The sequence below is a fragment of the Hippoglossus hippoglossus genome, chromosome 5 (assembly GCF_009819705.1).
Source record: "Hippoglossus hippoglossus isolate fHipHip1 chromosome 5, fHipHip1.pri, whole genome shotgun sequence".
Classification (NCBI taxonomy): domain Eukaryota; kingdom Metazoa; phylum Chordata; class Actinopteri; order Pleuronectiformes; family Pleuronectidae; genus Hippoglossus; species Hippoglossus hippoglossus.
Window position 1 is genome coordinate 7,324,586 of NC_047155.1, and position 27,301 is coordinate 7,351,886.

At 41.1% G+C, this 27,301-nt stretch overlaps 3 protein-coding genes across 5 annotated transcripts in view; 2 read left to right on the forward strand and 1 right to left on the reverse strand.

Moving 5' to 3' along the window:
- ngfb (nerve growth factor b (beta polypeptide)) overlaps window positions 1-5,030 on the forward strand; it is a 21,396-nt gene extending 16,366 nt beyond the window's left edge. Inside the window, exons 2-3 of the mRNA XM_034584650.1 lie at window positions 991-1,140; window positions 3,702-5,030. Coding sequence (XP_034440541.1) covers window positions 3,713-4,315 — 603 coding nt within the window. The 5' untranslated portion in view covers window positions 991-1,140; window positions 3,702-3,712 and the 3' untranslated portion in view covers window positions 4,316-5,030. The remainder of the gene's footprint in view (window positions 1-990; window positions 1,141-3,701) is intronic.
- A 4,229-nt stretch (window positions 5,031-9,259) lies between these two features.
- tspan2a (tetraspanin 2a) lies at window positions 9,260-19,804 on the forward strand. Of its 3 annotated transcripts, none has more exons than XM_034584648.1 (9): window positions 9,331-9,564; window positions 12,911-13,013; window positions 16,400-16,497; window positions 16,957-17,031; window positions 17,129-17,221; window positions 17,306-17,377; window positions 17,522-17,605; window positions 18,730-18,798; window positions 18,932-19,804. In XM_034584648.1, exons 1-8 carry the CDS (start codon window positions 9,496-9,498, stop codon window positions 18,793-18,795), a joined length of 660 nt encoding a protein of 219 aa, XP_034440539.1. In that variant the 5' UTR covers window positions 9,331-9,495; the 3' UTR covers window positions 18,796-18,798; window positions 18,932-19,804. The 3 variants fall into 3 exon arrangements, with proteins under 3 accessions (XP_034440537.1, XP_034440539.1, XP_034440540.1); XM_034584649.1 differs by having other exon boundaries at window positions 18,936-19,804; XM_034584646.1 differs by having other exon boundaries at window positions 9,260-9,564; window positions 18,730-19,804.
- A 769-nt stretch (window positions 19,805-20,573) lies between these two features.
- slc25a55a (solute carrier family 25 member 55a) lies at window positions 20,574-26,571 on the reverse strand. Its single transcript, XM_034584645.1, has 10 exons — window positions 26,498-26,571; window positions 25,646-25,759; window positions 24,824-24,949; window positions 24,330-24,385; window positions 22,760-22,850; window positions 22,562-22,680; window positions 22,281-22,470; window positions 22,030-22,184; window positions 21,862-21,937; window positions 20,574-21,769 (listed from the first exon to the last, which is right to left on the reverse strand). Exons 2-10 carry the CDS (start codon window positions 25,663-25,665, stop codon window positions 21,610-21,612), a joined length of 993 nt encoding a protein of 330 aa, XP_034440536.1. The 5' UTR covers window positions 25,666-25,759; window positions 26,498-26,571; the 3' UTR covers window positions 20,574-21,609.
- Between the last annotated feature and the right edge of the window lie 730 nt (window positions 26,572-27,301).

Below are 27,301 nucleotides of genomic sequence, written 5' to 3' on the forward strand. Positions count from 1 at the left end.
AGAGACCACCACTGTTGAGAAGCTATAAATCAAGAACACCTCCTGTGCCAGCGTAGATTCTTTACAGGAGTACACTGGTGTCATTTAGATTTACAGCCCATTACCTCTGTTTATGTGGAGCTTACATTCCTGTTAGTTTGCTGTACATTCCTGTAAGTGTGTCGAGTCCGATTGACTGTTCCTAATGTTCTCTGCTTTACCTGAATATAACTGTAAAGATATCTGGATTTCATTTACATTTGGCAGACGAGGTGTTTGTAGGTTTTATTTGGGATCTTTTTCAGCGTTTGGACACTTTACTCATGTGGGTTTCCGGTGACTGACACTGAGTAAGATGTAACCCAACACGTCGGCCGCTGACATGAACACACACTTGAGCACATGTGACACAACAGTCGGACAAAATGACAAAACAAAATTAGAGGCTCCTGCTTTGCGGTGAATGACTGAGGCTCGTGTCACAAAAACAAACGGTGGTCCTGCGTGGAATAATTGTTGTGATGGAAAATGTTGTTTTAGCGTTGACCTGGTTTCCATTGGTCTATAAAAGATTTCTAAACTTTGAATGTCTTACTATATATATATCTGTCTTTTAAAGGTATCAGTGTGTTTAACCCTCTGTCAAACCTCACATGTAAAGGAATGCTGACAGAATTTACAACGTTATTATTAAACTATCCTGTCTGTTTCTTTTGCTTCAACAAATTTAAGTTTGTAAGTTAATTTTTTCAGGATTAAAATGATAATTTACGCATTTAATGCTCAAAATTAGCTTTTTACACACACACATACATACATACATTTTACCACAAAAGATAATCTACATGATGCAGGTCTGCTTTTTTTTATTTGGGTATGTTCAGTATGTGAGGATCCGGTGAGCGGGAATAACACATTAACTTTCTCTTCCTGTATCAGCCTCACAAAGAATGTGTTTACAGTGGGTTTATGAGCCGGCCGAGACACTTTTCTCTGCTCGCCTCTCAACAGCGCTGCTTCCCGGAGACAGACGAGGGCAGAGGGTGCGCTGGATGGGGGCCACAGCCGGGCCTGATGGCAGGAGCCCAGAACGCAGCGAGCTCTAACCACGTCCTCTAGGGGGCTCCGAGGTGCTACAGTTCACGTGGAGACACTGAGAAGGTAAGAAGATGGATGGATGATGGTCTCTAAGGGAATAAAATGATTTGATGCTGGGTCACACCACAGATGTGTGTATACAGATGGATGACATATCTCCACTTCCATCCAGAAATGAAGCCAAAATATCCTGGATGCGAACTCTGCCATCATGCCACACTTTTGGCTTCACTTTTTGGGATCTTTCATGTCGTCCATATTCAGTCACACAAACACAACATTTAACAAGCGGCTCTCTACATGACACGAGCACAATAATAATAATACGCCTTAATAATAAGCAGCTTTATTACTTGTCAAAACATCAAAGAGGATTTCACAAAAACTATAGTTTGGCTTAAAAGAAGGAAATCGCTGCTGTAGGAAATCAAAGCTGCCTCGTTTCCCCATCTTTAATAAATCAAGTAGAAAAAAAACGAAGCCCAAAATACTCGAATGAAATCCTCATTAGTCACATATCTACCGTGAAAAAGGACTAAGATGTTGTTGTTGCTGAACCAAACTGATCCATGTCATTTAGATTACAAATAAAAATGCCTCGGGTGGTATTTTTTAAGCATTACTGCATTTAATTGTTGTAACTCGATAAAAGAGTCCATGGGAAAATGAAATCCATCCTTTGTGTCACATCAGTGGTGTTGTTGCGTCTTGGAATCCTGACCCTTTAACTTCCTCTTGCAATAGACACGTTGCCACTGGGGAGAGACTGTGCTAATTTAAAAGTTTTGATTTCCTTTTCTTCCGCCTTCGTTTTCCTCTCTCTCCTGCTTCCTGCTGTAAAACAACCTTCCTGTGTGTCCCATGGCCATCGCGCAAATTGGCACGCAGCGTAAAAATAATAAGAGAGGCCGTACCCTCCTCTTTCTGTTTAGCAATAAAAATTAATGCAGTAATGTGTTGTCCAAATGTTGTACCACACATGGTAAGACCGAGCTAAGTGGTGAGGTGTGCAAAAAAAAACAACCACCCAGCTGAATTGGACAGACCTAAAAAGTATTTATTGGTGCAATCATGGCCGGTGTTATGTACTTTTGCAGAGGCGGTGGTTTTCTTTTGATTTGTTGTGCCAACACTGTGGATCCAGGAGCGCTCACCCTCACACCTCAGGCAAACATAGCATATAATAAACCAGCCTGACAGAGCCTGCCAGCAGCGCCATCGCAGGTGTTAACACGCCTGCGACTCCTCTTGTGCTGTGTTAAATACAGTTCACACACTGTCAATTTATGCAAGCCAATAAAGCACGGAGAGTGTGATGAAAGGAAAATCTCTTCAAACTGATGAGATGATTTATTCCCCGTGGGTAATGTTTCCAGGAATCTTCTCTTCTATAAAACAGAAAGAATTCTGCTCTTTCTGGGAGAATGATTCTCTTTTCTTTTTTTTTTCTGCTCAACTAGAGACAAACTCATGGATTAATTTCCCATGTCCGTCAACATTATCATATCAAAGTGAGAGCTTGTAGAGCCAAGATTAAATCATGGAAGTTTTGGAATTACGAGGAAAATGTTTCTCAAACTTGGATTTTCAAGGTTTAGTTTATTTATTTATTTATCAAAAAGAACATGAGAAATAAGTATTGGCTATATACTAAAAGCAATATGATAAAAACTAAAAGTTAAAGTTTATGTTGCGTGTACAGATTTCTGATTGTACTGTCACATCCGTGTAAAACAGAGAAGACACCATTTAGTGTGTGTGACACGTTGTCCTATATGATCTCATACTGAAGATCCTTAATAACACAACATTGTAGACAGCAGCACATAATACACACAGAAATGAATGGAATTCAATTCTTGATAAACGACTTCCAGTTTAAATACACAAATTCAAGTCGTCTCCATTCATTTGTGGACTACTTGTTTTAAAAGAGCTCTAAAGCTTAAAAGTTAAAACCCAGATGATCGGACCTTTAACCATCTCAAGCCTGAATCTAAAAATACTAATTTGGTATTTGGACCCTGTGCCGTCAGGATGCAGCCTTGATGAGGTGCAGCAGACAAAGTCATGTTACACCACAGATGTGCAGTACTTGAGACATCTCTTAAAGCTCAGACTTTAGTGTTAGGAATAGTGTGCTGTCCTACTTTAAAGAAGAGCTTCAGTCATTATCCACACACTGAATTAAAGCTCTCAAACTGTAACAGGAATGATATTCAATTCTTTTTTAGATATTTGAGGCTATAATACCAGTGTTCCGATACTCTCCACTAATCCTGTACAGTTTTTGTACCTTGAAACTGCACCAGATTTATAGAAAATTTAAATGACACTAAGTAGAGCGTATACTTCAGTCAAGTCAACAACAACAAACCAACAAATAACAGGAGCACAGTGAAAACCTGTCCCTGTGATGGAGGTAAAATTGAATGAACGGAAATTGGCAACTTTACAAATATGTTTTATCGAATAATCTAAAAGGGTATCTCAGTGTTTCCACTGCCCTCAAGTACCAAATAAATCAGTGATTACAGGTTTAAGGCAACGTGTGAGAAATACAATGTAAATATTCTTTATATCTATAATAACACTGTGTTTTGTGTGTCTGTTGACCCCCTCAGGTCGTGTGCCCATGAGGTCGTCCATGCTGGTCCTGTTCCTCTTCTTCAGTGCCCGGGCTGTGGCCTCCATCGGAGGGGACTCGTGTCCCACCACGACGGCACAGCAGCAGCATCCAGGTGACAACTCCATCCCCACGGTGGACCCCAAACTCTTCACCAAGCGCCACTACCTCTCACCCAGGGTGCACTTCAGCTCCCAGCCCCCCGATGCAGAGCCGGCAGCGTCACAGGGTCCGCCCGGCAGTAGGCCCCGCAGGCGAGCGGGGCAGCCTCAGCACCGCGGGGTGTACTCGGTGTGTGAGAGCATCAGCATCTGGGTGGGCAACAAAACCAAGGCCACGGACATCTCAGGTAACGAGGTGACGGTGCTGCCGGACGTCAACATCAACAATGTCAACAAGAAGCAGTACTTCTTCGAGACCATGTGCCACAGCTCTCGCCCCGGCAGCTCGGGCTGTTTGGGAATCGACGCGAGACACTGGAACTCCTACTGCACCAACTCACACACTTTCGTACGAGCGCTGACCACCTTTAAAAACCTGGTGGCGTGGAGGCTCATACGCATCGACGTGGCCTGCGTGTGCGTGCTCAGCCGCAAGTCGTGGCGGCAGTGAAGACTTGACCTGCACCTCACACACGTATACACTCACACCCTCAGTCAGACACATATGTGCTCATGCTAACATGCAGACATTTGTGACTCTCTCTTATCACCAAATACTTCTCACTCGGCACAAAGTAAATTATTGGTCAAAGTATCAGGACTGCATGTACATACACAAGACCTGGGTCAAACCGTATCCACAGGGGTTTGTAGCCGGGGATCCTGGGTAAGATCTAACCCTCAGTTGTATTTCAGTGGGTGGGACGACATAGTCAACACATTGATAGATTTAGTTTTTTTTCTCTACATGAAAACCACTTTATCGCTCAAACACGGAATCCAACAGAATTATTCACCATGTATGGCTGCAGAGGGCGCTGTTGCCCGGTCAAAGTCACATAGTGTTGCTTTAAGCCTTGGTTATGGGGCCCTCTAGTGGCTAATAGATGATTTGAACAAGACAACCTTATTTGCAGTGTGAGTTGCAGCTTCAGGGGACAGTGTGTGTGTGTGTGTGGGGGGAGGCTTTTTAAAGTTTTAACACAACAACACGGTAATTATGGGATTTTTCTGCCACTAATCATGTTTTCCTTTAACACAACCCACTCCCTCTAAGCAGTTTACGGCAACCCACAACTATTTGAGATACAATTTGACCCAGGTCTGATATAAGTGAAACCTTTTGTTCAAATGTTGCTGTTGACATTGTTATTTATTAAACACTCACATACCTGCACTGTGTGCTTGATGAAGTTTATTGTATGAACACTAAAGCCTGTTGTTTCCCCCCGCGAGTCTTGACGTGAGAAGACATTTTGGCCTGGATGAAGAAAAGAAGAGAAAACCCATATGGCTTCAGTTTGCCGCCAGTAATTTGGTGTGTTGGCTTTGCTTTGTGTTTTTCCTGCTGCTCTTCATTCGACAGTAGATATGAAACAAAGGGGGGGAAATGCATAAACACAAAAAGGCATTGACCATGATTCATCAGTCTGACTCTTCTGGCTGATAATATCAGGGCCCCGTCCTTTTCTTTGAATTGGCAGTGACATTTCCGTGTGGTGAGTGCTCTGCAGAGAGTACTCAAGGCAGACAGTGGCTGTACAAGTTGTCGGTCTTCAGGCACGTAGCCCATTTCTTTAGCATCACAGCTGACATTTCAGATGTCTGATGTCAGCTCTGTGAGCTTAGAGTAAAAACTTGAAACAAAGAGCAGCTGCGGACATGATGTGTCGGAGAAATATTCCCACAGAGCCGTCTTACCTGTCACCTGTAAATATGAACTCTATGAATATTAATAAACACTTTGTTAGTTTACTGCTGCCTGTGTTTGCCTCACGTCGCTGCACTGCCTGGAAAACAACAAAACACTGACCTCTAGAGGATAAATGATTGCACATGTCTAATATGTCCTCAAATAAAACTGATACCGATTAAAAAGGCTGCTGCTAATCGTGGTGGAGGGAGTATTTAATATACTTTACTTATGTAAAAGTACTAATGCCACATTGTTGATATGTACAAACATGCTCTGTTACAAGTAATTAAATTTTACTTAGATGTAACAAAAGTATATTCAGGAAAATGTACTTTCTACTCCACCGTGTAGAAAAAGTGTCAGACCATTATATATTGAAGTCAGAATCATCTTAAACAGCAACTGTAAATTATTTTTATTATTGAATTAGCTGTTAATCATTTTCTCGATCCATTGATGTGGTTTGTTGAAAAAAATCATAGACTGCACATGAGTTGTGTTGCTTTCGCTGTTTAGTCAATCTATGCTGACAAAAGACACCTTCTTTGTTTTTTATGTATATTTTTGATAATATGGAATATAGCCTGGTGAATCTGTGGTGAATGCATGAAAACACAGCCCGGGTTTGTGAGGAGAAAAACCTCATCGTTACATAACTGCCACAAAAATTGTATCTTATCGTTTTATCTGAAAACAGTTTCTATGTTTTAATAGATTTGTGATTACACAGCAAAAGGTCCAGTGATGAATTAACACTTTTTAAGGGTTTATATATAAAACCTGACAGCCCTGCGATCAACAAACAAACAAGAAAAACACTTAAACAAACAAACAAACAAATCAGTTCAAATCGTTCTATTTCTCAGACTTTGAGCAGAGTGAGCCCTCTTTCAAATACAAAACAATAGAGGATCTCAGCTCATGTTGCACTTGTGTTCAGTTCAGCTTTTCCTCCACTAGTGAAGCATCTCATGCAACACATGTAAAGAAGAAATAAAGTGAGGATCTGTGCTGGACTCACCTCATGTTTCTGCTGTGTGACCCACTTCTCTCCGCAGGGGGGCGCCATCATGAAGTTTACTCTTCCGTATTCAAAGGTGAGATGGCGGGATCGGTCCAGAGCGGGACACAATCTGATTGGCTGAACAGAACCAGGTGGCGAGGCTTGGGGGCGGGGTTTACATTTGAATGTTAGTGCTTTGCAAAAAACTCAGAGTAAGTAATAATAATATACTTTTGTGTTAGTAGTATAAGTGAAAAAACTGCAACAGTTAAATACATATATTTTGTTCATGTTAGATAAAAAAAAAACACAATTTGTGTACTTTAATCACGTCATATAGCAAATGCTACTAACAATAATAACAATAATGTATTTCTTTAAAGAAAAATGTAGTAAAGAAGAAGAATGGAATTAGTAAAGACACATAAAAGCATCCTTACAGCCAACAGACTGTGGATTTCTATATCTGTCCACTAGATGAAGACAGCCTCATGACGTGTATCTTATTCAGTTCTTTTCTTTCCAAAGGTCTTCACTCTGCTTTGGCCTCTTGGTGAATGCACGCAAACATATGAATTCAGTTTAGTTTGTCAGGATTCAAACAAAGAAAATTTAAATTGTTTGTTGTCTTTCTCCAATTTCTCACAATAGGTAATTCACAAATAAACAGACGGGTACGACCTGACCTCATAAACATATCCAGGTCAATTATATTTTTTGGAGCCTTCTTCCCCTCTGGTATGTTTTTTATGGATCATGAGGATGAGTCACAGTCGCACCAGATGGAGATCAGGTTACGTTCTCGCACCACATTTACATACGAAGCAGAGGAGAGGAGGGTGAGGAGAGGGTGAAGAAATTGGATTTTGACTCCATTATACTCAGAGGATATATAGTTTCAGCCTGGCTCTGCGATAATTACAGCCCTCAAAGGTCATGACAGGATTGAATGACCAATGAGATAAAGTTAAGATCTATCTATCTATCTATCTATCTATCTATCTATCTATCTATCTATCTATTGTATTTGTCTGACACTCTTTCAGCTGTTATCCTGGTAGAAAATAGCAGGAGTGGGCCGAGATGTGTCCCATGATCCTCTCTGGCTGATCCTCCTCACTGATAGTCTGGCAGACACACAGGGGGTCTCTGGCTGCTTCCTCCCACATCAGTGCAGCAAACAAAGGCGGCACAAACACGAGAAGCTTGAAAGTGAGAGCGTCTGAACCCAGACTGACCCTCTCGTGCCCACAGAGAAGACACAGAGGGGCTTTGGTGACGCTCCAGCGTGCACGAAGATGCATTCACAGGAACTTGGTGTGAATTCAGTGGGCAGAAGCAACATGTGCAGAAACACTACGACACTTGTTTATACATACTGTATACACGTTCACATCATGCAGATAATGGTGAATGCACAGTTGTTAAGGGAATGAACAGATATGAATGGCTTTGAATATGATAAGAACATGACAGCAGTGACGATTTATCTATAGTCTATTGACAGAAAATCCATCAGCTGCTGTTTCGATAATTATTAAAATTTTAGTCAATCGAGACAATGTCTGTGGTTCCAGCTTCTCAAATATGAGACTTACTTTGAAAATGATCATGATTTGCCAAACATGAAACGAAGATAAAAGAAACATGATACTAAAGAATAGGCTACATTTCTGTGTCCTATTAAGGACACTAGTCACGTCCTTGGTTTTGGTTCCTGAGGGGAGTTTCCAGTCAGTGACAGAGCTTCGGTTACTGTGACTCAGGTGGAGACAAGATCCCATATTTTCATAATAAACATGGATATCAGTCGCACAATATACGGATGAAAGACAGATTTAAAAGCTCCTGTGTGAGAAACTAACGATGACTGAGATGATAAACTCTTGTTCTACAGTATATCCCACAGACCCCTGGTATCTGAGTGTCCTCCGCGAATTGAACAAGTCTTAAAATTCACTATATTTACTCAAACATAGAAATATGTTCCGCTAACAGAGGACTGTTTAATCTCCCACATGCATAGATTATAATTTAGTTTTTATTCATATAAAGAAGACCACAGGTGACAGGGCCTTTGCTGTCAGGGCACAAAACCTATGTGATCATTTTCACTGTTAAATCATCTCGGATTTTACTTGATTATTTTCAGCTACTTCCTATGTTTCTTTTATCTTTTTACTCTGCCACTACTTTTAAATGATGTGTATTATTTTATATTCGTTGTCGTTGATGGTAGATTTTGTATTATATCATCTGTTGTCTTAGATGTTAAATTATATTTTATAATTTTTGCTTATTGACTTTACAATGGCTATTTTTAAAGGTGCAATAAAAACAAAGTTGTTATTATTATTATTATTATTAATGTTGTTGTTGCTGTTGTTGTTATTAGTATCATATCTTTAAGTTTCCTTCCTTCCAAGCAGTTTGAAGATCACACAGCAATCGACCACAGATACAGAAAATGTTGAGAAAAGAGTAAAAAAAATAGAACACACCTATAAAAATGAGTCTTAAAGAGAGAAGCCAAACAAACTGCTAAACCTCTTGTAGTGATATAACACCGATTATTAACCTGATCCTTATTTCGTCGAGGGACACCCCCACCTCCTCCTCTTCCTCCCTCGAGGGTCCCTCACGGTCCCTGATCACCCTCCTTGGATACCTCACCGTGCACACGCATGCACGCACGCGCACGCAAGGAGGGGCGGGGCCAAGCGGCGTGCAAACAACAGCCCATCATCCCGTGCGTGCAGCGGCGTGTGCGCATGTGTTTGTTTGTTGGGATGTTGTAGCTCCCCCGCATCAGTGCATGGGTTTTGATGTGCAGCTGCACGAAGAAGAAACAGAAGAAGAAGAAGAAGAAAAATAGAGGATTTTCATAATAAGAGCTGCAGATTGGAGAAATCCGACGACACCAGGTGACATCATGAGCAAAGTGCAGGGCGGGATGAAATGCGTGAAATATCTGCTCTTCGTTTTCAACTTCATCTTCTGGGTAAGTCCCCCCGCACGGACCGTTTGCATGGAAACAACAGTGATGTTATAAATAGATCCAAGTCATCCTCATGGTGAAATGTGCAGATCAGCAGTATTTGCTGTTTCCTTGGTCAGAGGAGCTGAATTTGGTTATTGGTAAAAAGCTGTTTACATGTGTTTTCATGCTGATTGCTCCACCTCGTAGTGTTTCCTGCTCCACACACTCAGACTCACACAGTGTCCAGCCTACTGATGCTGCTATGTTTTTAATGTTAACTAACCTGGGTTCATTATTCACTGGAGCACTGGGGGAAGTGGTGCTGATGGTGTGTAGTCGTGCAGATTCCCTCCATCCACCTGCTCCACTCACATCACTCTCTCTCTCTGACACTGTGCTCAACCCTGAGTTCATCCATCAACCATCAATCATCTGCCATTTCATTTCAACTCCGTTAATACCTCAGCACAGCTCTGGAAACATCCTCCATCTATGAAATGCCCTTAATAATTAATGAGAACATCAGATAAGAGCCTGTCAGCCGCTGATGATGATGATCTGTGTGGTTTGTAATGTGGCACTGCAGCACATGCACGGCTGCAGACTGCTGCTACTTTTCCAACACACCCACTGTTCAGATCCTGTCTCGTGATTTTACGTCGTGCTGTGACTTTCCTGCTGCAGGTCTGGGAGTGTGATGCCTGTTCTTTGGCAGACTGGGCTGATCTTGTTTTGGGTACACCCTGGAAGCTTTTGTTTTGGTGCTGCATCAGATCTGCTCAGATAGGGTTACCTGTGGTTCCACCTGCAGCTGAGGACACTTCATTTTCCATGTAGCTGCTCAGTGACTCGTCTTAGTTGACTTGTGTTACTCGCTCGGTGAAGATGGGTGCACACATTTGGAGAAACATGGTTTAGAGCAGTGGTTTTGAAGCTTTTGGAAGGTTTGAAACCCATTTAAACAAAGCTACTGTTTGTCGACTTGTGACCAACTCAGCACAGGATGTCGTTGAGGTTTGGATACAGGCAAATGAGGGCCCAACAGTCACACGCTCAAAGATATCAACTGTCTTAACATTTCTTGATCAAGATCCTTCAATTATTCCCTGGGAAACAAACGAAATGTCAAAATCTGGTCCAGATCCACAGCAAATTTAAAGGGTTCTTTCCTGACCTATTCCAAATCCTTCCACCAAGTTTAGTGGAAATCCATTCTGTTGTTATTGTGTAATCTTGTTCACAAACAAACACACAAACTGAAAAACACAACATCTTTGATGGGGGTAAAAAAAAAAGTCTGGAAATGTTCTTTCAGCGAATCTGGCAACTCCCACGTTGGGATCCACTGATTTAGATTCATCAGTGCAAAATGAATTTGTTTAAGCTCCACCTAATATTGTGAATTCTTTATAGGTTCACATGTTTTTTTTTTCAAAATGAAGTCAGAACCCAGAAATGTTTTTTAAATCTGTTCCTAAAACACACTTCTATCAGAAATCCTTCACTGATTTTATATCTTTATTTATTTTTGTCCATTTAATTGCTTATTGTAAAGTGCTTTGTAACTGTATTATTATTAGTAGTATTCATATAAATATTATTATTATTATTATTATTATTATTATTATTATTATTATTATATGACATGTTAATTCAGTATTAGTTTAGAGGTACATCTAATTTCACAGCATGTGATGGGTTAAAATTAATAGATTACACACATATTATATACCCAGTGAATTAAAGATGTTATGAGAGTTGCACCTATTTTATTTTCATCACAGATTATGACAATTATTGGTTGTTATTTCTGTGATTAATCTTTTAGGCCACAAAACACCAGAAACGATTTGAAGCCTAATTTTCCATAAAACAAAGAAAAGCAGCAAATCTTCATAACTGACGAGCTGGAGCTAAATATTGTTTGGTTATATAAGGTTGACTTAAGTACGTGGTGTATTAAATTTGTGTGGATCACGTGGTGCTCTGAGGTCTCTCTGTCAGACGAACGCTTGTGTCACCCAAACAAACAGCGGCCTCTTTGTTGAGCAGTTTTGGGAGTGAGAGCGGAGCCGTTGTGGCCGGAGCCAATCGGGGGGTGTACAGTACACTACGCTGTCATTTTGGGGTTCGGAGCCAAACGAGCAGCCGATGCCAGTGTGAGTTACATCATCCAGGCTCTGTGAGGCTGGCACAGCCTGTGGCTGAAATGCACCATGGGAGATGGACCAGCGATGCTGACAGAGATGCTGGCGTTCGGATTTGATACTTTGATGAGCCATATGGGAAAAAGAAGAACTGCTGCTACAAAATGTTCTGTTCCTGTTTCAGACATTTTTTGTTCTTGTTGTCTCCTGACAGCAGATTATTTCTGTTCTTGGAGCTGAATGAGTGATTTGGTTATAGATGTGGTTTTATATTTTTCTTCCTGATCAGCAAAGCTCATTTCACTGGAACTAAAGACAAAGATAAAGAAATATGGATAGTTTTAGTTTTTAACTTTTACATTTTTTGAAAATGTTATAAAACAGAGCTTGTGTTTTTTTATTTATTAAAATCTTATTATCCTTAAGCATTACACACTAACACAACCTTACACATGCTGTTTCAAAGGGTATGTATTTGCATTGCTGTATAATCCCCCTCAACAAGATTCCACAATGTATATGTCAGTAGTACTGAAGTGTTATTTTATGTCCGTGTCAAAAAACAAAAATAGAAAAATACAAATGTTCATCTTAAGTGACAGTGGTATTTGGAGCCAAACAGTGTTTTCTAGATGTGTCTAGAATCCAGAAGGACCACAATCTTCTCTGGGCGACACCTTGGTCTCAATTGAATGGTTTATTTCAAGATTTCCCAGGGACCAATGACGTCTCCTCTGGGCTGTGACAAACTCATCACACCTTACGTCATTTATTTATCCTCATAAACATGCAACCATGACAAATTATATAATTACATGGGATATTAGTTTACACAGAGAAGGTGGTCAACTGTAACTCTGTAGAGATTCAAAAGAAACATTCAGCCGAGCAGTTTTCCAGCCTGTGGTGTGTTTGTGAGTCTGAACAAGCCTCCAGCTGATATTTCAGTCCCTCAAGAGGTGAAACATTAGCATTTCTGGTTTGTCGAGAGCAAACGGAAGCAGTGATACTCAGAAGCCGCTTCACTGACGAGACAATAACAAAGACACAACCTGTTGAATCTTAATCGACCGAGGATCCAAAGACAAAAAAACACGTTGGGCCTCAGTTTTGAAGTGATTTCTGGGCTTCGCACCAAACACGTCACTCAAAGACTAAAAAACAAGAACCTCGTTTCGAGCTGTTTGTTGTTCAGTGAAAAGTCTCTTATCTCTCCTCAGCTGTCAGGGCTGTTGGTGCTGGCTGTGGGACTCTGGCTCAGGTTTGACCCAGAAACAGTGGAGCTCCTGACGGGCGATGAAGCCCCCGACACCTTCTTTATAGGTACGTGACAAGTTCTGCACCTCACCTCACATCTGCAGATCATAAAGTTAAATCTGTTTGGTTTATTTGTCTGTTTGTTTGTTGGTTTATTTGTTAGCAGGAGTACATGAAAACAGCTAAACTGATTTCCACCCAACTTGGTGGTGGGATGGGGGCGGGGTCAGGGAAGAGAATGTTCCATTTTTGGGTCAGATCCAAGATTTGTGTTTTCACTTTCTTTCTTCCTTCAGGTTATCAGACCACTTCCTGTTTTCTTTGTATGAACTAGACAATCGTGTGTAGGATTGTTCGGCCTGGGAGGTTCACGCTCTCCATTCTAGTTAATATCCGAGATAAGAATGCTGCCATCTTGCCCATTTGGGTCCAGAGTCTGCACACAACTGATAAGGGGATGGAGCCGCACGATACAGGCTCCTAACCAATCAGAAGGCAGTCTCAGCTGTCAATCATGACATTTCACCCCACGTTAAATAAGTAATTAAAACCAAACTTGAACAAACTGGAACAAACATCATCGTGATAAAAAATATCTAAAATAACAGAAACCATCTTTGAGAAAAACGTAATTGTCGTCCACTTTGACTTTTCAGTTTGGCCCATGTTCCATCCACCAACATGGAGGAGGTGCAATTTGTGACCTTTACTGCAGCGAGGTGTCGTCCATCCTTTATATACAGTCTATGGTGTCAACTGACAGTTTGACATCCAGATGTTTATATGAATCAATATCCGTCTTCTCCACGAGGTCACATCAGACCTGCTGACATCAGGTTGAATGGCGCGACCATTTTAACTGAAGAACGTTTCAACGATGAACGTTTAACAGCCACATTTCACTGTTCAGTGCGTTTTTAAAATTTTTTATCACACCCTCGGTTATTAAGCCAATTTAAGACGAAAGACTTTTCTATCTCAACTCCGCAGACGTGTTGCTTTGCCCTGTGGTTTGCCCTCATGTGGGGAAACGAACATGTCAAATGAGGGTTGGATCACATCAGTGTCAGCGCTCTGGTTTATGGGTTATGTAGAGAACCACTTGTCTTTACAAACACTGATTGGATTCTCCCTCTTCTGGAATAACACACACACACACACACGGTGACAAATGGACTTTAGCTGATTAATGAACAGTTGTGTCTCTTCTGTGAAATATCTCTGAAGCTTCTGACTGAGCTCCCATTAAAACTCACAGTGGATGAGTAAAACATACAGTAGACCGGACAAACAGCCTCAGTAGTGTCCATACAATAGGCCCTCTCTCTCTCTCTCTCTCTCTCTCTCTCTCTCTCTCTCTCTCTCTCTCTCTCTCTCTCTCTCTCTCTCTCCCTCTCTCCCTCTCTCCCTCTCTCTCTCTGTGTGTGTAGGAGCTGATGATTAGAATGAAGCCTATTCTTGTTCCTTGTATTTACACCATGACCTAAAATGGTGACTTCACTTCATCAGCTCTCTGCCGGGCTTTCATGGAACCGTCTCCCTCAGGACATGAGCAGCAGGTGAAGACTCCTTTAGGAGCGGTCGTTACATCACGTAGAGCATCACCGTGATAAAAGGAAAAGAAGAGTCGACTCTGCCAGTTTTTTTTATCCAGCTAAAATGCACCCAAGTTATCACAGTTATCTATATATATGCAAAGTACAGTATGTGAGATAGCTTCTTTTTCAAGTTGCTTTACATTTCCATGCAAATATCAACTTCTCCGTTTAACGTTCCAACTTGTCTCACATTTCTTTCCACGTGCACATTCACTCACGTTCTCACGTTGTTGAATATTACTTTAATTTTGCCATTTTCTTTTTAACTTGTTCTTCTCCTCTTCTACACCTCCGGGGGGAAATAGTGTTCTTTTGTCTCAGGTGAAGTTACTCCCTGGAGAAGGTTCACCAGAAGTTGAGAAAGTTAGTTCATCCGGCTAGGAAATAGTTTGGAACATAAATTCCCTGTAAAAAAAACACAATTATTACAGTTTCTGTACTTATTGAACAAATTATTTAATTGCATTCACCTTCAGCGAGGAGACTAAACAGACCATAAGAAGGGAAAGTGGCAGAGTTCCCTGTGGGGGGCTTCACCTTTGTTGCCCTGCATGCGTTTCAGCAAGTACACAACCAGTGTGTGACACAGTGAAAATAAAGAGACGTGTACACTCACTCATTTACTACCTACAAAGTGAAAGTACAGTTGTCTGTTATTTCAGAGGTTCCACTCAGAGGAAGTGGTAAAGAGGACATATTAAAGTGATGGAAAACACCCCCAGCAGCAGCAGACACTTTGTGGATTTGGTCTCATTATATTTTCCTCCGCTCACCCTCCCTCGCTCCCTTCTGCGTCTTTACCTCCTCTTTTGTTCAACAGCAGCAAAAACAACAGCTTGCATTCCCCCCCATGTGGATTAATTAAATTGCTGCAGTGGTTGCTGTCTATGTCACTGATTAGGCTCTTACCATGGACCTCGGGGACCGGGCCCCGGCGTCTGGTTACAGTCGTGAGGGCTGGGAGCAAGGGGGGGGAGCAGACCGGCGGAAGGTGACGACATCCAGGCTCACAGAGGATGGCGGAGGGGGGGTCTGGGAGTGTGTGCGTGGGGAGTAGTGCAATTCTTAAGCAATCAAACCCATGAAAATTTGATTTGCCTCTTTTTAACCAGACAGATGGCATCTGTGCTACTGCTCCGTCCTGCAGGACCACGACTGCACCAAGTCCTTGTAATTGGAAGAAACACTAATGTATGAAATGGTAAAGCGGAAGTCGACTCTCCAGCTCCATTGTCTTTAACTCAGATTGATCGTGGTGCTACTCAGACTCTGCCCCGGCCTCTGAGACGTGTATAGACGGTGGGTCGTGTGTCCACTCATTTGTAAGCTCGATGGTGCAGGTGCTTCTCCACGAGCAGGGATCCATCTTGAAATTAGCATTTATCAGGGTTTGTGCTTATTTATCTCGTAAAAGAGGAAATAACCAAAAGATACAACTTAAAAGTGACCAAAGTAGCAATAAGCCTAACATGTGGGTTGTGTTAAGAGGTTTGTTTTTAGTCTCAGTCTTCTTTCATCTCAGTTTAAGGATTTAAGAATCTTAAGTAGCTGTGATAACCAGAGTAAAACTGTAGGAGGCGATTCGGAGGCTTTAGGCTCCTTAAGCAGTTTCTACCTACTCCTCTCCTCCAACAAGAGTCTTTTCATGAGCTGTGCTTCAGTAGAGACAGGAGAGGAGTTGGATCATGCTGCCATCCTCAGTTGAAACCCTGAACTGCAGTCATGTGACTGTACCAACCGGCATGATGATTAGGTTCCTCTCGTCTGTTAGGGCTGAGAATTCTCATATTAGTGACATTAAACATCTGGTAGTTTGATTTCCTGATTTATTTCTATACTATTGTCTCTTTCCAGCTGTGTACATCCTTCTCTGTGCCGGAGGGTTGATGATGGTCGTTGGGTTCTTTGGATGTTTTGGGGCCGTGCGTGAGTCTCAGTGTCTTCTGGCATCGGTGAGTTTAAGTCCTGCAAGGGTGGTGCTATTAAACAGTGTTTTTGTTTCAGTGTTCCTTTTACTGGCATTTCAAAGATAAAGGAAGTATAAATTCTGTGCATTCTTAGTGGGAACTCTTTATTTTGTCTGTAAGGTTTTAGTTATTTATATTATATATTGTATAATTGGGTGCTTATTACAGGGGAAATAGAGTTTGACTGTTACATTAACGCTTATTCATAACCAAGAGTTTTTCATCAGTGCCCAGCAGGTGAAATAATGTGAAATCTTACTTAAATTACTTGAATGAGGACGCCTGCATAAGTAGAACCTGTTTTCAAGGACTTTCCTGTTTTATCTATGAGCAGGACCAAATTATTTTCTCTGCAGGAAACCAAATAGTTTGATAAACTGCTGTTTCCAAGACAAAGAATGAAAATCAATGTCATTTACAACAAACCTCTGCTGTGTTGTGCAGTTCTTCGCTTGCCTCCTGATAATCTTTGGTGCCGAGATCGCCGCTGGTGTGTTTGGATTCATAAACAAGGAACAGGTACAGACTTAAATGACTTGTTTTTATTCAACCAGATTGTGAAACATGTTCAGAAACATAATCAGCTGATTGTGTTGTTATCTTTTCTCATGGACAGATTGTTGAGGAGGTGCAGAAGTTCTACAGCAGCTCCATTACTGACACCACCAACGTGAACGGCACGGCCATCGCACTGATCTACCACAACACTGTGAGTGAGACTTTGATTGTGTTCATCCACCTCCTTCATGTCGTTGCCACTCGTGTGACACTTGTGTTCTGTTTTGATTTCCAGTTAAACTGCTGTGGAGGTTCCGTGTCAGACGTGTCTAATGACCTGTGTGCAGACGCTCCAAGTGACACCCAGGTAAAACGTCATGTCTGCTATTTACACCTTTTACCCAGAAGGTGGCAGTGCAATGCTGCTGTAGGATTTGCTGTAACATGCTGTTTGATGGTGCAGGTATCAGCAGGTTGTCTGTATCTGTGACGCTTTGTTTGTTGCTTTCAGGACTGTCTGACTGCAATCACAGACTTCTTCAATGACAAGCTGCACATCATCGGATACATCGGGATCGGTGTCGCAGGCGTAATGGTGAGAATTTACTAAATCTTCAACTTATTAAACAGAAATATACGTTTTCTGGAGTTTTGGATCATTGAACCTCAAGTTGCAAGAGTCAGGTTCTTTCTCTGTAGAGCAGCGGTTTCCAAACTAGGGGTGGGGATGGAAATCAATGTCCAGAAATCAAATGAAATCCTAAAACAATTAGAAACAGCATCATTTAGGCCCAATTGCTACAAAAGACTAGTAGAGAAATTCCCCCCTAAAGTGATAATGACAGATTAGCAACAGCATCAGTTACAGCAGGACAATTTACAGCATCACAGCAAACACAGTGATTTTGTTTCAAACTAGTTAATAAATATAAATAGATAAATATCCTTAGAATGCTGCAACCAACTGTGGGGCGACGGCTCGCTCAGACAGAATAACAAACATGGTGAAGCAGCTGTAACCATTCACCAAAGATTTGGAAAAAACTCCAGCTACATGTGTCAGATGCATCCACTGTCGACACGTTTAAAACTATTTAATTAATTCCACTGTTTTTTTTTCTATGATTGATATCTTGCTTTAATACTTTTTTCAAACATTTTATACTTTTAACATCTTTTCCAGTCTTAACATTTTCAGTTTTTAAGCTTCTGTTTTTCTGTTCTATGTAAAATACCTTGAGCTGCATTGTATGCGATAAAAAGTGCCATTTAAATTAACATTATTATTACTGTAATTATTATTGTTATTTTTATTATTATTCACGATTCAAATATCTTTATTGACATCACATTTCATCATAAAATAAAATTGTATGAGGCTTATCTCTCCAGTATATATATTTATATATAATAAAGTGTACATTTATAGAGAAATATAAGCATGATAAACAACAATACTAGCAACAAATAACTGTTTACAAAAGATAAATAAATGTACAACAGGGTACAGTAATGTTTTTTATCAGTTGCAGTCTCTGAGGGTGGAGTGTGTGAGTGTGTGTTGTGCGTGTGTGTAAGTCACAGTCCTTGATGTGTGTGTCATGTGTATTCAACAGTCTCAAAAGTTTATTATTATTATTATTACACTAGTTTGTGACACATTACTTTAAATCCCATAAATCCTTTAACAATATCCCCCCAAACTGTGTGTGGTTTCAGATCATAGGGATGATCTTCAGCATGGTTCTGTGTTGTGCCATCAGGAACAGCAGGGAGGTTATATAGATGGTGAGTTACCCCCCCCACACCCCACACCCCCACCGGCCAGACTCACAGCGTGCTCCCTGAACCAACGATCAACACACGTGCATATAAGACGGGAAAAAACACCAAAGTCACATTCAAATGTCATGTCTCATAGTCCATCCTGATCTGGTCGGGAGGGTTTTCCTGTATATTCACAAATTCAAGTCCAGCACATCCCAGCTGTCCCAGTTCCTACCGGGTCACGTTCAACACGACACACGCTGGATCGTCACCTTCACACCGTCCTTCTCTTCCTCAGCTTCACCGATTTTTTTTTCACTTCTCTGTTTTCTCTTCCGTAACACACGCTCTGCTTTCGGCACGACTCTGTGACATTCCCTGGTTACTACACTGCTGCTGCCCCACAGCCACAGCGCAGCACACAAAAGACACCGACTCTGACAGGAATGTTGTGTATTTGCTGTAAATATGGACACCGGTTTTGTGCACCTGCTGTTAACATGATATATTCTGTGCCCTTTGTATGTTTTTACGTCATTTAAAGGCCTCTAATGCCAGTCATATGTTTGTGTGCTTAAATGTTTGGAGGACGAGCCGCCCTTGATGATTCAATGTCCATCACGTGCCTATTGACTCACACACACACACACACACACACAAGCCTCCAGTGACTGTACTATTTACCTGTTCCATGTGATCTGTGAACATAACGACTTGTGCTTTGCTCCCTGCCGCAGATCTGTTGCTATACTTAAAAAGCACAATAGTGGAAGTGTAGAGGTGATGTATCAACCCAAAGGGTTCAGAAGGTCTGATGATAAACTGACTGTAAATGTCCAAATTCACGTGTAAGGTCATTGATTAACGCCTCATCCTGTGTGAACTGTAACAGTGAGCTAGTTTGCATTCTGTGTGTGAATTCTTGTGGATCTCCATCTTGTTGGTGTGCCAATAAGACGTGAACTGTAGAGTAATATAGTCGAAGTCGCACTGTTTAACTGAATAAAACAACACCTGGGTGCTTTTATTCTCGTGTGTCTTTCTGTTTCCTAGATTCAAAGTGTGTGACTCACATGCAGCAGGGCAGCCCCCCCCTGGTCCATCATGCAAATTGTGGTGGTTTCAGGTTCATGAACGTGTGTGTGCGGGTTCCCACGAAATGGCAGCCACATGTTTTACCGGAGACACGTAGGGCCAACGACGGCAGGAAGTTAAATGTATAATGTGACATATGAACCATGAGGTCAAACAGCCCAGTAACTCTGGATTCTTTATAACAACGTTGCATTGGTTTAGTTGATGTTGAAAAGTCTGTTCAAGATCAAGTATGAACTTCTCCAATATTAGACTTCAGTATTGTTTTGTTATTCTCCAAATGTAACTCCAACATAATCAATCATATTCATTACTTAACCTATTAAGTAAACTACTGGCTAGTGTTGTGGCACTTTGCTATTTGTTTTTGAGCCTGTTATGGAAAATACAGGGTCATTATCTCACCTGTAGCTTCAATAATATATTTTAATTATAGCTTTCTTTTTAGCTTTTCTTTGCTTTACAATGAATGAGAATTAAACAAAGGAACATGAGCAGAGAAAATTGAATATAATAGAATTATATCAAATAGGAATTGTCAGTATTTTAAGGATTAAAACAAAGTCTCATATTTGTCCACATATGTAGAGAACATGTAATAAGTCACGTTTGTGTATTTTAAGTATGATTTCCTTTATAGTTGTTGAATCAAGAAAACATGCAGCTTTAGTTATTGAGTCAATGATTCATGAACACAGGACGAGTGGTTTGCAGGTTTTAATGAATTATATATATAAATATATACACGTTATGTACAAAAAGCCATCAATCAAAAAGTAAGGTAACAGTCATTTGTCACACGGTCACAATAACAATAATAATAATGCTGTTTTTTGGCCAAGAGCATTGTTTCTTCAGAGAGAAATGCCAACTTCCACTGTTAAGGCATAAAACACAGTAACCAGTGATTGAGATGGTAGGTCTGCATATGCAAGTCTCTAAACTGAGGGTATGTGAACAAACACAATAGAATGTGCATGAATGCATCAAGTTTTTGCAGATATTAAGATACAAACACTGTTTACAAACTACTAAACAACAGAAGCGCTAATGTCAAGTATCAAGCAGGACACTATTCATGGTTTCAAACCGTCTGGTCCCACGTCACTAGGAAGGTTCGCGATCAGTCCAATTTTACATGTATATCAAAGAACTGCTGTATATTCAAGTAAAAAAAAATATTAAAAGATCCCTTTAAATGAAATGAATGTAAATAGGTTCCATTGTTTCCCCCATTTGAAGCCTCGTGTTCCAAAGTGAAACATGAGACAACAATGGAAAAGGAAGAAAGACTCACAAACAGAAAATACTGCAAGCTACTGCATTCAGCAACTCAATAAATCTCAAGCTCACACACGTACAAAAACAATATGAAATGTGATAACATCTTTGATGGAGCGAGCTCCGCGCCCTCACAGAGGGGAACACAATAGGACAGTCTCGGGACAAAGAAAGAATAACACTGCGACTCCGAGTCCCTCAACTCAGTAAGGCTAACAGCTCGAGCTAACGGTGGCCACAGCCTCACTGAACACGTCTGAAAAGTGTTTGAAGTGCAACACCGCATACAAAAGATGAAATATACGTCTTCACAACTCGAAGCCTTTTTGACTTTGTCAAACAAGCTTTGTGTAGTTTTTTTTCCTCTTCTGCTGTAAACTGGTGGTATGTAGCTGCCAGTTGTTACATCATTTGCGCCCAAAAGGTCGTATGCATAGACAGGAAACTGATGTGGTTTCACGCCGACAGGAGGCTCAGGGACGAGTTGTCCAGGATGTATTCTCCAACGCCAACAAAGTACATAACTTGGACAATTCCAAAGAGAGGAGCGATGACCAGAGCCCGACAGGCGGCTCCTTTTAGGAAACCGGACGGCCCCTCCTTCCTCATGATTTTACTGCAAAGACAGAGCGGTGGATTAATTCACGCACGAGCACGAGAGAGAAAAAACAGTTAGTTGTGCAACGATTAGTGACTCCGCTGTCTTACCTCACACAGTCCACAACACCAGTGTATGTCTCCTCACTGGACCCTTTGTTCAGTGACTGCAACCTGGTCTTCACCACTGGGAGAGAGAAAATAAAACATTACATAACATTCCAGGAACATTCCAGAGCTTTGACTATCGACAGGTTGACATTTTCTCTCAAATCTCACCATCACAGGGGTTGACAATCACTGCAGCAGTGGATCCTGCTGCGCAGCCTGAGAAGAAGGCCCAGTAAAACGGTGACGATCCCTCGGGGGAGGGCTTGCCGAGGCGATTCAGGTTTGCGAACAATGGGAAGTAGACAATAGAAAAGGGAACATCCCTGAAAGAAATATTACAAAACACAGTTTCAGTCTGAAACCCTAAAAAAAAAAAAGTAACTGGTCCAACAAGCTCCCATGTGCTTCCGTGTCTTTACCTCATTAGTGTTGCCCCCAGTCCCCTGTAGAGTCCCCGGATGCCCTGAGTCTGAAGCAGCTCCTTTGCAATCTGAGTGGCCGACACAGCTCGTGGTGCCGAGGCCACCGAGTTGTAGGAGCGGCTGAGCACCGTGTTAGTGGCCACGAGCTTTGCGGGAGACATCATGACTGGTTTTTGCTGCTGGGCCACTGAAAAAGAAAAAGACCAAAAGATAAATATATTCCTTCAGTGACAATGGGGTTCAAATTTCAAATGGATAACATTAAATTTGAAACTTACCGAGTCTGCCTGCGTCCTGCAGCTGTATCTTGAGCATTTCCATGGGTGTGGTGACAACGACCTGACACATTCCTGCACCACAACCTGCCAGCATCTCTTTAAACACTGTCAGCCCCTTTCTGTTCACAGATAAGAGAAGTGATGAGTCACACAGTGATGGGACGTTTTTAACGATCTTTTCAAGAGAATTTTACTTACCCATCCTTGGAAAGATGGTGGCGAAACAAGTCATTCGCAGCCAGCTTGATGGCCTTCTCTGGGGTGACCAGTGTCAAGTTTACTGCAGCGCCTGAGGAGAAAACACACAATTAGCACTGGAGCCACGATCGTGTTTTTAATTTAGCACCAAAACAAACAAAAAAATTCCCTGCCACTCATTTTAACATCACAGTGATTATTTCATTTCAGAGCTAATCTATAAAAAGACAAATGTACAATTTACAGTAGCTTCAGTAATAACTATAGAAGAGAAATCACAAAAAAGTTTCAGGAGGAAAATGAGAAACGAGCAAAACACAAGACAGGAGAAGAAATGAGGTTGGTGAATATCAGAGGAAGAGGCAAACATCAAATTAATAAAGAAGAGTGAGTCGGTTTATTTACAGCGCTCACTGTGTGTGGAGAGGAATATATATGTCTACAGAAAGACTACAAGTCAGTAAAGATGTTAATGAAAACAGAAATGCAGAGATGTTAGTGAAAGAACAGACTGAATTCCAGACTATGTAATGTGCATGTAAAGTAAAACTGATCTGTGGGACAATCTCAAAACAAACATGACATTAGTTTGTCATAGAGACATTAGCAAGATCTACCAAAGTCTTTAAAAAGTGGACAGACTGGAGAATGAGGATTCATGACAAACTTGACAGGACAGTGAGGAGACAGCCAAGAGGTTATTGACAGAATTTGTCGAATCACAAAACAAATAGATGGCAAAACAAAAACTTGTGCCTATAGTTTTAAGTAGAGCAATATTGTAAGAACCATTTAATGATTTGCCTCCAGCGTGGCTGCGCCATAATCGGCTAGCCTTCAATAGCCCAGGGGACCCACGTCTGCAATATGAAAAACACAGATGCAGACAAACAGCATTCCTCACACAGGCTGAGACCCAGACTAAAAGGTCTCCATTTTCCTCACATGAGCTATGTCCACATTTTCTTGTTCTACATCAAAAGTCAGTGAACTGATCATTAATTAAACAGGACTGGTCTGATTTGCTACTGACGGCATGTAAACAAACACCAGAGTCTACAAAACCACTTAGCATGAGAACAGCTTTTTGCAACTTCTGTTTTTACAACTAATTCAAAAATCATAACTAGAGCCCGACTGACATCATTTGGTCGATATGAACCTTGCAGCGCTTAATTCAAATTGAATATGTTTAATTGTATTAGCATTACTTTTAGTTATATATAATAACGTTTGTGGTTAAATTGTAAAAGATAAAATATATTTCTTTGTTATAAAAAGGTTTGATGACATCTTAGGAATCATTCTCTGAATATAAACATCGGATATTTATTTACCTACTAACATCGGCCCACAAAAATCCATCAGTCAGACTCTACTCACAACCACAGTATGTCATTTAAATGTAAAGTATCCCATGCACTGAACATCAACTGTATCTGAACCCGCAGTGTAAAGATTAAAAGTACAGAGTAGTACATGTGTCAATGCTAAACCTCTACTACAAATTATCTACGTGTACATGTTCTGACCTTCTGGTTCTTAATATTCAGATGTGCATTAATCTTACCTCTGTACATGCCAAAGTAGCCTTCTGATTTTACTGTTTTCACAAGGCAGTCCATCCTATAAAAACAAGAAAGCATGGGAAACACCATTAGCATGGACCGTTTATTATAGCGGCTGAGTCAGAGGAAAACATTTAATGATTATGACTGAATTCAAAGCAGATATATTTATCCAAATGTTTAACAAGCCTCAGGGTAAAGGATCAGTGGCTCTAAAGGAAACATAGATGCTGAGAGGTGGAGCTGTAAATTTCCACCCTCCAAAAGGGATATGGATGACATCATCAGAAAGGAATGAAAGGGATGAATAGTCACCATCCAGGGGGGGGATGTGGGTAATTATATACATTCAGTTCTATACATTCACTGTGTTGCGATGTGGGTTTAGGGATTAGTAGGAATAATACATGGATGAAGCAGGTACAACAAGAGCGTTGGCAAACAGCCATGTATGCTGGGTTAGTCATGTATGACCAATACGCCTAAAAATACTCACATGCTCTTGTAGACCTGCTGACCGTGTCTCTGATTCTGCAACCTGGTCTTTGCCAAGTCGATGGGGAAGACACACGTGACCCCGACGATGCCAGCAATGCCTCCATTAATGAGCTTGGCTGGAAGGCTGAAGGGAGACAACAGAGAAAGATCGACAGGGAGTTAATGGAGAAATTAACGGTAAGATTGTGGACAATTAGATGAAGGTCAGGGACTGAAATCAAATTTAATCTCTAACTATTAGCGCTGGATGACGTGGTCAAAAATAACCATGAAGGTCATATTATCATTTCTATTAAATTGTAATCCTGAGTGATGGTTGTTGTTTGAAACTAAACAAATACTTTATAAACTAAAAGAAAAACAAAATTGTAGATCACCAAGCACAAAATAAGACAAGAAAATTAGACCTTCTACTGATGAAATATATGTGCAATAATTATTTATTATATTATGGCCCAGTCTTAATTGTATTAAATAAAAGTAGCAATATCAATAAAGTATCAGTATAATCAAATGTGCGATATAAATATATATTAATATTGATTAAATCTACTTTACAATAACTACTTAAAAAGGTTTTATTACCCAGCCTTAGTAGTAACTGATCAATTGTCAAGTAGTTTTGCCAATTCTTCAGTGGGTTTCGTTGTTTTCTTTTTAAAAACCAACATCAATTCAACGTACTTAGGCTTGGATCTTTAGTATTCACTAAAAGTAATGATTATAAAGAAAATCATACTTTTAATTAGTGAGAATAACTGTTAGTTGTCACCTTCACCTCTTAGTGTCATGTTAGTACAACATGAAAACAAACCCTCACCTGATGTGCTGCTGAGACATGACGACCTTGAGATCGTTGACGAGGAAGCGAAGATGTAGAAACCGAGAGATGTGGATTCACTTGTGAGTTTCAGTGGAACCGACGAGCAGAGTCCTGGGCAGAGAGATAAAGACACAAGTCTGTGAACTCAGGATGAATGAGCAGGTTTTCTGTTTAAATAAACTTAAGATCCCTCCCACTGAGAGGCCCCTCGCAGTCACGTGACCGCGACTCATCAGCTCAATGCAACATGAGTAGCAGAAGAAGGCGTGGGCGTGTCCCGCTGCACATACCGGAACACCGTACATGGGCAGGACCGCCTCCCATACATTCTTGATACCGCTTAATTTCTCCTGTAGCTGCACGTTACGAAAGCGAATTTGTTACGAAAAACAATGAGAAAAGACGCATCGGTTCATTTAATCATTGAACTGTTTGATCCCCTGCAGACATTGCGCCTCGTTGCAGGAGAAGCTTTAATAACATTGAACTTCTGAATAGTCTCGATTCAGTCATTTTATCACGTTAACTGCGCTTTCACGTCAAAAATGCACGATTTTTACTTTCTTAAAAGTCACGCGAATTCACTTCATTGCGAACAACAGCGGGTTTTGGAAAGAAACTCGCGCTTGTTGGAAATAAAAACGTTCTTCCGCGTCACGGTTTGTAAAAAAGTGTGAGGTTAGCGCACATACATCTAACGGCTGGCAGCGCGTAGCAGGCCGCTAGCACACAGACCCATTCAAACAACAGCGCTGCTAAAAAGGGGAGAACAAGCTAGCTGCCGTGGAAAACTTCGCGACGCTACGAAGAAACAGCGTCTTCGGTGTTAATTGCAAAGCCTGAACTCACCGAGAGGATTAGGTGATAGGTAGAGATTGTCCGGAGGCGTCGCGCTGACTGGAGTCGTGTGAATGACAGAGATGTGAGCGGAGGACGGAAATTTCCACTGCGCTTTATCAAAGAAAAGGGGGCGGGGTGGAATTCTCTCTCACGCGCACACACACACACACACAGTCTACAATGGCCGGCGAGTCCTCGACCAATCAGCGTTCAGGCGGTGTGCATCTGGACTCACCTCCTCGTGCCAGTGGAGGAGAGACGCGTCAGTCAAGCGGCTCCACCAATCACGTGTATCCAAACACGGCGAGGGGTGGACCACGGAAGATACCATTGTTCTCTCATTATTTTAAGTATTCAAATGAAAAGTATTTTTAAAGTTAGATATTTTGAAGTCAGGTTTTTTTTGTTTACTCGTGGAGGCGTCAGGACTGTTTACTACCGGGATCTAATGCGATCATCTCGGTGCCAGTGTAAGTCTATAAGTGCATCATGGCATTAAGATCCCTGTGTAAGCTCTGTGGCTCCATGACATCATTCTGGTGTCTAGTGTTCTGGTGGCTTTTCTATTTGGCCCAGATGTCTCCAGGTTATGTCTCATTGGTGGAAAGTTACAGAAAACACACATGACTGTGAGTAATTTGTAGACTGACTCTGCACCGCAATGTTTATTAAGTTAGGGCAGCAACTCACATGTATTCTTAGTAAATGATCTCGTGACTTCCCTTTTCAATCGGTGCTATCAGAAAAATGTTGATAAATAATGAAAACATCCAAACCTGACATTTTAAGCCCAGAGACAAAAGAAAAAGGAAA

Bases quoted from the DNA above. Each gene is read 5' to 3' on its own strand.
- tspan2a (XM_034584646.1), top strand. From the start codon at position 9,496: ATGAGCAAAGTGCAGGGCGGGATGAAATGCGTGAAATATCTGCTCTTC. The intron at 16,498-16,956 runs GTGAGTTTAAGT...TGTGTTGTGCAG, and splicing joins CTCAGTGTCTTCTGGCATCG to TTCTTCGCTTGCCTCCTGAT. The intron at 17,606-18,729 runs GTGAGAATTTAC...GTGTGGTTTCAG, and splicing joins TCGGTGTCGCAGGCGTAATG to ATCATAGGGATGATCTTCAG.
- slc25a55a (XM_034584645.1), bottom strand. From the start codon at position 25,665: ATGTCTCAGCAGCACATCAG. The intron at 24,950-25,645 runs GTGAGGGTTTGT...GTCTCCCTTCAG, and splicing joins ATGTCTCAGCAGCACATCAG to CCTTCCAGCCAAGCTCATTA. The intron at 22,851-24,329 runs GTAAGATTAATG...TTTTCTCCTCAG, and splicing joins CTACTTTGGCATGTACAGAG to GCGCTGCAGTAAACTTGACA.